At 39.6% G+C, this 10,493-nt stretch overlaps 1 protein-coding gene across 2 annotated transcripts in view; it reads left to right on the forward strand.

Annotated features, from left to right (window-relative positions):
* Nucleotides 1-8,032, forward strand: part of FSCN1 (fascin actin-bundling protein 1) — a 69,144-nt gene extending 61,112 nt beyond the window's left edge. The window contains exons 4-5 of one of the 2 annotated variants that reach the window (XM_073647811.1): nucleotides 726-893; nucleotides 3,513-8,032. In XM_073647811.1, the coding sequence (XP_073503912.1) occupies nucleotides 726-893; nucleotides 3,513-3,715 (371 nt within the window). In that variant the 3' untranslated portion in view covers nucleotides 3,716-8,032. The remainder of the gene's footprint in view (nucleotides 1-725; nucleotides 894-3,512) is intronic. The other variant, XM_073647812.1, reaches the window with a different exon arrangement.
* Nucleotides 8,033-10,493: the final 2,461 nt, after the last annotated feature.

Below are 10,493 nucleotides of genomic sequence, written 5' to 3' on the forward strand. Positions count from 1 at the left end.
CTTGAACATACAGGGCTTAAACTTTCCATTAGACTGGATTCACACATCCATGTTTCGTGGTCTGTGGATCTGGTCCATACTCGGATCATGAAACAGAGATGTGAATTCAATGTTTCAGCTTTTTCACTCTAATTTCTATGTCTGCTTATGGCTTCCAAATACTGATTCCAAAATATCCGTTCTCCAACACGGAGTACAGATTCTCTCTGTGGAGGGACCAGCACCTTTGACGTTTACTCCCTTTTTAGTGCTCTCACTTGGTCTTCTGCTTTGTAACATTTACTGCAGCACACTCCCACCAACTCGAGTTATCGAGTTAGTGTGGTGGTTCTTGTGTTTTATCCTGTGCTCCTCTCTTATGGCACCATATGAGCAATGAGAAACGCTGGTACAGAAAAAAGATAGGAGTCCTCTGTCTTCTGCATTCTGCATCGTGACATCTGCTGTAGCACATTTCCTCCAAGTGACTGGACTACCTCGCTAAGGAAGAGAGTACACTTCTAAGGTGCTACCCCCTCAACAAAGAGACTATAATAATTTGGGTATACATTTTTCACTGACTAAAAACTGCCACTAGAAACATTCATTACAGGTTACATGGAACCTTAGTGTCATGAGAGCCCCGAGCTATAAAAATAAAACTGCTATTCACTGGTATTAATGTGTATATTTGCCATTTTTTATAGTTTTGTAATGATGATCTGTTTTTTTTTTGTCTTACCCAGTAGAATCTGAACAGTTCCTGATGAAACTCATTAACCGTCCACTAATTGTCTTAAGGGGAGAGCATGGCTTCATAGGATGCCGTAAAGTGACCGGGACCTTGGACTGTAACCGATCAATTTATGACGTTTTTCAACTGGAATTTAGTGAAGGCGCCTATAACCTTAAAGGTTGTCATTTTTTTTAGTATAAACTAAATACGTTCTATGTTGTTGTTACATTTTGCATGCGGATAATTTCTTGTAACTGCTTATGGACATCCTTTGTACATGTGCTCAGGGAAGTGTATGGATGGAGTCCGAGGTCTCAATAACACCTGTACAAGTGACATATATGCCTGTGTTAAAGAAATGGTTCAGCTCTAGGCATTGCCTTTAAGAAAATTAGTTTATTATACTGTTTTACACTTTAAAAAAGTCTCATGCATGTCACTAATAGAGATGAGCAAATATTTCAATATTCGGTTCGGATTACGATCACCAATTTATTCATTGAATATTTGTCGAACATATCCGAAAGACATTGGATTCAATGGGGGGCGAAACCAAACGCATACACAACATCTTCTAACGGGCCCAAAAGCTGCGAAAACATATCAGATTAGGGGCAGACACCAGGAAAGTGCCATCAGTTGACCCAGAGTACAAGTAGTATAATTTATTTATCATGGCGCCATTTATTCCGCCATAATAAATAATTTATTTCCCCCTGTTTCTTTCTCCCCCCCCCCCATCTTTCTTTCTTTCCTCCTTTCTTTCCCCCCCCTCCCCTTTCTTCCTTTCTTCCTTTCTTCCTTTCTTCCTTTCTTCCTTTCTTCCTTTCTTCCTTTCTTCCTTTCTTCCTTTCTTCCTTTCTTCCTTTCTTCCTTTCTTCCTTTCTTCCTTTCTTTCTTTCTTTCTTTCTTTCTTTCTTTCTTTCTTTCTTTCTTTCTTTCTTTCTTTCTTTCTTCCTTTCTTCCTTTCTTCCTTTCTTCCTTTCTTCCTTCCTTCCTTCCTTCCTTCCTTCCTTCCTTCCTTCCTTCCTTTCTTTCTTTCTTTCTTTCTTTCTTTCTTTCTTTCTTTCTTTCTTTCTTTCTTTCTTTCTTTCTTCCTTCCTTCCTTCCTTCCTTCCTTCCTTCCTTCCTTCCTTCCTTCCTTCCTTCCTTCCTTCCTTCCTTCCTTCCTTCCTTCCTTTCTTTCTTTCTTTCTTTCTTTCTTTCTTTCTTTCTAGGAGAATATAATGCTGTCTACAGGGAATGCACGGCGAGCATTTTAAGAGCTAAAGCCAGTACTTCAGTGAGGCTTGTAAGGCAATAAAAAAGGATTTTGGGGGTATAGCAAAAGAAAAGTCAAAGGTACTGTATGATTTTTACAGGATGAAAAGTGTGACGTGGTCAAAAATTATGTTGAGAAGGCAGAACTTTTTAATTCCTATTTTTACATCTGTGTTCTCGAAGAAAGCAAATGTAACATCAACTGATCTTCACTGTGCTATAGAAGGAATAAAAGAATCCACGCTATAAACCAAGAGCTGGTGAGGGAACACTTAGCTAATTTAATTAAATGTAAAGCTCCTGGTCCAGGTGAATTATATCGTAGGGTACTGAAAGAGATGGCAGAGGAAATTTCAGAACCACTAGCCATTATCTTTGAAAATTCCTGGAGAACAGGAGAAGTCCCAGAAGATTGGAGTTGGGCAAATGTTGTCCCTATCTTCAAGAAAGGAAAGAAGATGGAGACAGGAATTTACAGGCCATTGAGCCTTCTATACCAGGAAAGATCTTTGAACAAATTATTAAACAGCATGTATGTAAGTATTTTGATAAGAATACAGTAATTAACCATAGCCAGCATGGGTTTGTAGCAAACAAGTAATGCCAGACTAATCTAATTTCCTTCTATGATGGAATCACTGAATGGGTGGGTCAGGGAAATGCGGTACCTATAATATATCTCGACTTCAGTAAAGTATGTGATTGACAACGCTATGGTCAGGTGGATTGATAACTGGCTCAGTGATCGTACTCAGAGTGGTAATAAATGTTTGCACATCCAATTGGGAGTGTGTTTCAAGTGGGGTACCACAAGGCTCTGTCTTGGCCCCAGTGTTCACCTTTTTTATAAATTATCTAGATAAGGGAACTGAAGGTAAGCTAATCAAGTTTGCAGATAATTCAAAGGAGGGATAGCTAACACTAGAGAAAGGATTCTGAAGGATCTAAATAAGCTTGAACAATGCAAAGCCACTAATAGAATGATATTTAACAGGGAGAAATGCAAAATTCTACATCTAAGCAAGAAAAACGAAGTTGATATCTACGGAATGGGAGGAATAGAACGAAGCAACAGCACGTGTGAAAAAGACTTGGGTATACTAATAGATCACAAACTGCACATGAGTCAACAGTGTGAGGCAGCAGTAAAAAAGGCAAACTGAGTTCTGGAATGTATTAAGAGAAGCATAGTTTAGATGACGTGAAGTAATTATCCCCCTCTACTCCTCCTTGGTCAGACCTCATGTGGAATACTGTCTAGTTTTGGGCACCACATTTTAAAACATACATCAAAAAATGAGAGCAAGTTCAGAGAAGAGCTGGACAGACCTCTGTTAGAGATGGTTTAGTAAATCCAGCATTGAGTAGGGGGTTGGGGTCTCTTCCAACTTGTAATATTCTATTATTCTATTATAGTAGTTTCATTGGAGGGGTGAAAATCTGCAATTATATTAACATTTTTAATATTTATACAGGTCTAAATCTCATAATCTATTTTATTGTAAATTTCATAGTGCTTTTTGTCCTTTTACCTTAGATTCCACTGGAAAATACTGGACCGTGGGAAGTGATACTTCAGTTACCAGTAGTAGCCCATCCCCGGTAGATTTCTTCTTTGAGTTCTTTGACCAGAACAAGGTAGCAATCAAGGTGAATGGCCTCTACCTCAAAGGAGATCATGCCGGTGTTCTTAAAGCCAATGGAGAGTCAATTGATCCCTCTACTTTATGGGAGTACTAAGCACCTTTAACTTGTTGCCTATGTCTGTACCTTTTATCCAGTCTAGTATTATTACACATCCTGTGTTTCTTGTGCCTATGTCTTAGCAGGATATCACATATACATACAGCTTTGATTATTCTTTAATCAAAGTACTGCAGGGAGAAAAAAAACGTTGCATGGTTGCTGCCTCATAAACTATAAAGCTAAAGATGGCAGTGCAGTTTTATTATCTTTATCACACTTGTAATTCAGTGTGACAGTAGCTGCTCCTCACTACTAACACTCTGTTCTCTGCAGTAAAACAGTTATCAGGAAACAGGCTGATAGTAACAGCATGAAGCTGCACACTTCTGTAACGTCCCAGATGGGAGGGGTGAGCTGGGAAGAGCAGATCCTGTCACGCCAGCCCCCTGATAAGGTCTCCCTGTCTACAGTCCAAGGTGGGGGCTGGCCTGCTCCCTGGCCTCCACCCTACTAGTAGTCCTGCAGTGAAGGAGACATAATCAGGGGGCTGGCCATTACTAGAAGCTGGGGTGTGGGGGAGGCCATGCCCCCTCAACTCATCCTGCAGTGAGGAACACATTATCAGGTCGCTGGCTGCTGCTACTAAAATCCAGGAGCAGGCCACGTTCCCTCTTCTCAGGCTGGCTGTTACAGCAGGGAGCTGAACACTGGTGTGTGACATGTTGTCCCAGATGGGAGGGGTGAGCAATGAGGAGCAGCTCCTGTAACACTGAATTTAAAATGTAATAAAGATAATGAAACTACACTGGGCATCTCATCTTTCTAGTTTGTGAGGGCAGGGACTGTAGAAAATGTATTTCCCCGGAGTACCCCTTTAAGGCTATGTTCCCATGATAAGCTTTTGATGTTGCAGACTTTATGCATCTATTAGGTAAATTAGGTTACTTCTGTTTTTTTTCCATTGCGGTTTTTTACATGCGGTTTTGACGCGCTGTTTTTTTTTTTTGTTTGTTTTTTGTTTTTTCTTTGTTGATATGTCATGTTTTGAATAAAGATTCTTTGTTTGATACTTCATGGTATTTGATTTTGATATCATGTTTTTTTCAGCATTCATTTTCAGCAGCAAAACCTGGTCTTTTGCCAGGAGGTGGTTCAGGATTTTGTTGCTGTTTTCTTGCTTTTTTGGTGTTTTTTTTTTCAGCGTTGTTTTCCATTGTCCTTTTGTTTCTGTTATGCATGTACATAAAGTTCAGTGAAAAAAAATCTCATAATGGTTTAGGCACATAAAAGCGGAAAATGTGACACCTGCTTTTTTGGTGCGTTTTTTTCAGTGTTTTTTTTCACCACCCATTACTTTTAATGAGCGAAATCGCTGAAACAAGTGACATGCTCTATTTTGCGAAAAAAAACAAACATGCAAAGCACAAAATCCTGAGCAAAAAAAAAAAAACATGTGCATGGGATTTCTGTAATCTCATAGACTTTACTGGTAGTGCAAAGCACAGCTGAAAATTTGTATAAAAAAATGCTGAAAAAATCATGATGTGTGAATATAGCCTTATAGTCATGTGCAGATTACATGTGCCTTTTTTATGGGTTTCCGCTGCAGAAACGCACTAAAAACGCATGCATTTAAATGTGGATTTTCCCACTTCTAATGCAAGTTTATGGGAAAAACCTGCACATAAAATTCAGCGCACCCGTATGAGAAATTCACGTTACGGATTTGAAACTCACACCTCAGGTTTATGCAGAGTAAAGAAAAAAAAAAAAAAAAGGCACATTGGTCATGAGATTCTTATAAATCCCATCACTTTGCTGGAAATGTAGTACGCTGCTTTTTGTCTCGGCAAAAATCTGCGGCATCTTGGAAACACAGCCTTAAAGGTTCCTTCCATTATTTTCTATTTTGCAAGTTTGTTCCATAAAGTAAAATGCTGGGTTCTAAAGACTCCAAATTAGGAAAGGTGTTACCACATTATTTTTCTATCTGAATTTGATTTTTAAAGTAATGGATGTTAGTATTTTGTCTGTTCTTTTGGGTACAATGTGCCAAAGTTTGAGGAACTCTGCCATATTAAGCGCCATTATTTACAGTAATGAACAGAGTCTAAAATAATATTGGCTTGTCAGATTGATATGTTCTACTTGATAATTGCAACAGGTTAGGGCTACAAGTCTGTGCTTCTAGCATATATAATGACACACAAAAAATGTTGCAGTTGGGATGCCAGAAGTGCTGAAAGGACATCACAACCACAGTTAAGTCTGGTGTATTTGTGAGAAGAGCAGTACAATTCTCCTTGAGTAGTGAGCTCTTGATAAGAGTACAGTACTCTCATAAATGGTGTTTTCTTTCAGTAATCTCTTCTTTTGTTCTTTCTGATTTGTAGCCATAATATGCGGTTTCAAAATGAATCCTCCAAACACACCAGCTCTTGACTCCCTGCTTTGCAAATAATAATGTGTTCATGAAGATTGACAACTAAAACTAGTGGCACAACTGGTCTGAACTGAGCACTCTCCGAAGCTGCAGCATCGGAGAAGCAAAGGGTCATTGAGGCTTGTCAGATTCAAGCAAGCTCCAGAATTGCGCACGCAGGCTAAACCATAGAGGTTTGCCCAGCTATCAGGCCACACTGGGACTGCAGGATGGCTGGTAACATAGGTATCGATTTGTACACTAAAAAATTAAAAACCCCTCTATTTCAGGACTGAGAATTTTTAATACAGGGTAAATAACAAGGCTGCATTTCTCCACTTATGAATGTGAGACAACTCCTTCTCAGACTTGCTATTTAAAATTGTGCAAAAATGACAGATTATATCACTTTGATACTTGCAACATTGCATCTTCACTTGCACCTCAGCAATACTGAAACTTTGGCAAGAGCTGCCATAAGAAGTTTAGCTTTATAACAAGCAACACATGACGTTAAAAAAAGAAAGATATGTCCTTAAAAACGAAAAAAAAACCTACCCCTCACAGAGGGCTTCCTTACGGTCGTTCTAGTTAAATGACATTCTAGTTACGTAGGTTTCATGACATGACTAGCTTGGTGGTCTTATATTCTTATAATACTGGTGCCAATCTTTTCTAAGCTATAAAAAGCAGACAGATTTCTACATCCATTATAAAACATAAACCTTTAATTGTTTTTATTGATGATATATAGTTAATACAATGGTGCTAAATATCAGTGTAAATCCAATGTTTTTCTTATTTGCTTCAAATCTTGTTACTGTTAATGAGGTATAGATAACGCTGTCAATAAACTGGAAAGCTCGTATAGAGTTGGCACAGGGAAATGCTGAAGATGCAAACCTTACATTTGCAGTGATCTTTTTATACCTTCTCAATAATTCTCAAAGTATCATTCAGTATGTTTTCCATTATCTAATTATTCCATTATCTAATGCCCATATGAAACTGTGCAGTCCTCTTTCAACAGATCTCGCAAATTCCTCTCCCCAATTGGTGTCCATGGATAGCCACAATTTTATTTTTAATTTGACTATACAAGTTCACTTGCATTAAACACCGCTTAGGCCACAAGTGGTATTTTTTTTTTTTAATGGTATATTGCGAAAAAGTATTCCCAATTGCACAAACATCTGAGCATGTTTGACACCATGCTATGAATTATAAGCATGTTCTATACTGCTTCAGATTTGTTAGATATTTACTCATTGATATGTAAATGGCAGGTTATTAAGCACCGTTATTCAGCAAAATGCTCGTGCAACAACAATATGTAGACTTTTGCCATGGATCTCTGGCCATGTTCACACCTTATAATCTGTTGCATGTACACTTGGAGCTGGACCATTACGAAATAATTTGATAGTCCAATATCTGCTAATGTTGTGGGGGATTTTTTTAATGCACTGCTTGCACAACTAATTTTTTTTTTTTTCCTGGAAATATTCTGGAATGAAGAGCAGGACCACTTCTTTGGGTTTTGCTTTATAGCAAAGTTTTGTATTTTGGACATGTTTGGAGCAGCAGCATTCACATTAACAGTGATTTTGTATGATTTAGTTTTCTTACCTCTTGTTTTTGTTCAAATCATGAATTTATTTTTTTTTTTTACTTTTCTATGAACCTTTGTAATTTTGTCATCTCATGATACTTTCTACACCATAACTTGCTTTTTATATACATTTAATTGACTGAAAACTGTTTTTTGCCTCATAATGTCTCTTGCCTACCAGTTGCTAATTTACCAGTTTACCTGTGTTCTAAGGATTAACTCTTAAAACAATAAAGTAATCATATAGACAGTCAAAAGCTTTGTTACTTGTGACCATTTGCTGTATTTTTGGCTGGTACGTAAACTGGCCACATTTAAATAAAATAAATTGACTAGATTTGTTTTCTGTATTATTTCTGCATACCTAAAATGACATACAGTATTTTTCGGACTATAAGACGCACTTTTTTCCTCAAAGTTTGGAGGAAAGTGGAGGGGGGTGTCTTATAATCCGAATACTATATACGTGGTGGTGGGTGTGGGGGAGCAGCGGGGCACAGGAGGCAGCAGCAGCCTACGCTGTGCTCGCTACTAAAGAAAATGAATATTCCCTGCTCCACATGCCCATGGGCGTGGAGAGCAATTTATATTCATTTTTCTTAATAGCTGGCACACTGGATGTGCAGCAACAAGCGCCGGCCACTACAGATGGACGGCCAAGCACGGCAGGTATGGACTTCCGGCCTGTGGCACAGATGACAGCTGATTAGCGGGGGTGAAGCATGAGGGACCCTGGCTGATTATACATTGATGCCCTATCCTACGGACAGGGCATCAATGTCAAAGTAGTGGACAACCCCTTTAATTTATGGACATCTACAGTAATCTTCAAAATAGCAGGGTGTTCAAAAACATGAGAAAAGCACAAAATCTTTATATTAGTTTTTGTTTCCATGCATTGGGAACATTGCACACTGTTTCCTAATTCAAAACATGAAGAGAAATCTATATAATTTTAACTACTTTACAGAAAATAACAAAAATGTAACATTGGGCTGTTCTAAAAAAAAAAAAAAATAGTGTCTGCATTTGCCTTTACAAACTCACAATGTGTACTTAGGTCTGCAGGGGACCTAAAAATTGCACAAATCAATGGGAACAGTGCTCAAATGACATGAGAACAGCATGGGGAAGACCCCTGGAAGCATCTCTGACTCCCAGGTCACTGCTGTGAACAATGTCAGAGTATTACACCACTTTTACGGACTCAATAAAACATACAAAAACGAAGACAAAATGTTTTATTCTGAAAGAAATTTAACGGACATTCTTTTCAGGGTAATGACTTGTATATAAGGCAAAAAAAGCGCTCCTCCACACCTTGGGCTATGTTCACACGTAGTGTTTGATTCGTTTTTTGCACTTTTGCATTGCTTTCAAGGGTGAAAAATGCATTCACCAGTAAACGTAATTTTAACATTTTACTACCTTATCTGCCCATGTGGTGTGTGTGAGACATCATCAGACACATCCTATTTCATTTATGAAGGAGGGACTCTGAAAGTCACAAAGTCTATTTTTACAGGGCCAGCAGTCGGCCCTCACTATTGTTAGAGGGCCATCAGCCGACAATGCTTTGTTGTTCCCATTATAAAGGAGCGGGTCTCATATACTGTTGTTGCTTATGTAGTGACTGCACGGCCTGCCCATAGTTTGGAAAAACCCCAATACCCATTTGAAGAGACGTAGAGGAAGCCCTCATTAAAAAATTGTTACCATTGTTAAGGAGTGGGTCTCCTATACTGGTAATGCCCATGCACTAAGTGCATGGGCTGAAAAACATTTACCCTTGGGGGGTATACATGAACATACTGAATAACATACAGAATGTTAAAGAGAGGCCTCTATGATGCCCGTAGGAATTTTTTTTAAACACGTTTAAAAAAAATTATGTGGGTTTTGCATGCGCCTGTCAGTTATAATGCTGCCGACAGGGCAGGCCAGGACCTCCAAGGCGTAGAGAGCCAGTTCATGCCATGTGTCCAGCTTGGATACCCAATAGTTATAAGGCACAAGAATCAGAGGACGTTGGTACGGACGGCAAGGTACTCCTTCAGCATCTTCCAAAACTTTTCCCTCCTTGTCAGAGTACCCCACGCCTCAGGGCCTGGGCGCTGGTAGGGTCTGAGAAAACTGTCCCACACCTTTGACAGTGATCTCCTGCCTTTGCTGCATCGTATTGGTCTCCCTTGCCTGTACTCCTCGGTTGACCAAGCATTTTCGGATGGGAATTTTTTAAATTCCTCACCAAGGGCCTTCTGGTACTGCAACATTTTACTAGACCTCTCCACCACGGGATGGAGAGATAGTAAGTTCTCCTTGTAGCGTGGGTCTAGAAGTGTGACCAACCAGTAATTACTGTCTGACAAAATGCGTACAACACGAGGGTCACGGGAAAGGCAGAGGAACATAAAGTCAGCCATGTGGGCCAGACTGCCAACAGCCAAGTCTTCCCTGTCCTGACCAAGAGGACGGCAGTCCATGCTCTCATCCTCCTCCTCCTTTTTGTTGTCCCTTTCCTCAGGCCATCCATGCTGAACAGACTTTGACAGTTGTGTGGGTAGTACCGTCTGTAGCGCAGGAAAACAGCTCCTGCTCCTCCTCCTCCTCCTCCTCTTTTTCCTCATTATCACCCAATCCTCATTTGTATGAGATGAGGCTGGGCTGTATAGCATCACCATGTATGTTTCCTTGCTCCATCTCCTCGTGCTGCACCTGCAATGCCTTCTCTTTAATTGTGAGCAGCGAGCGTTTCAGTAGACAGCAAAGCGGAATGGTAACGCTAATTATGGCTTCAT

The sequence above is a fragment of the Phyllobates terribilis genome, unplaced genomic scaffold (assembly GCF_046119375.1).
Source record: "Phyllobates terribilis strain yellow unplaced genomic scaffold, ASM4611937v1 Scaffold_9__5_contigs__length_417890890, whole genome shotgun sequence".
Classification (NCBI taxonomy): Eukaryota; Metazoa; Chordata; class Amphibia; order Anura; family Dendrobatidae; genus Phyllobates; species Phyllobates terribilis.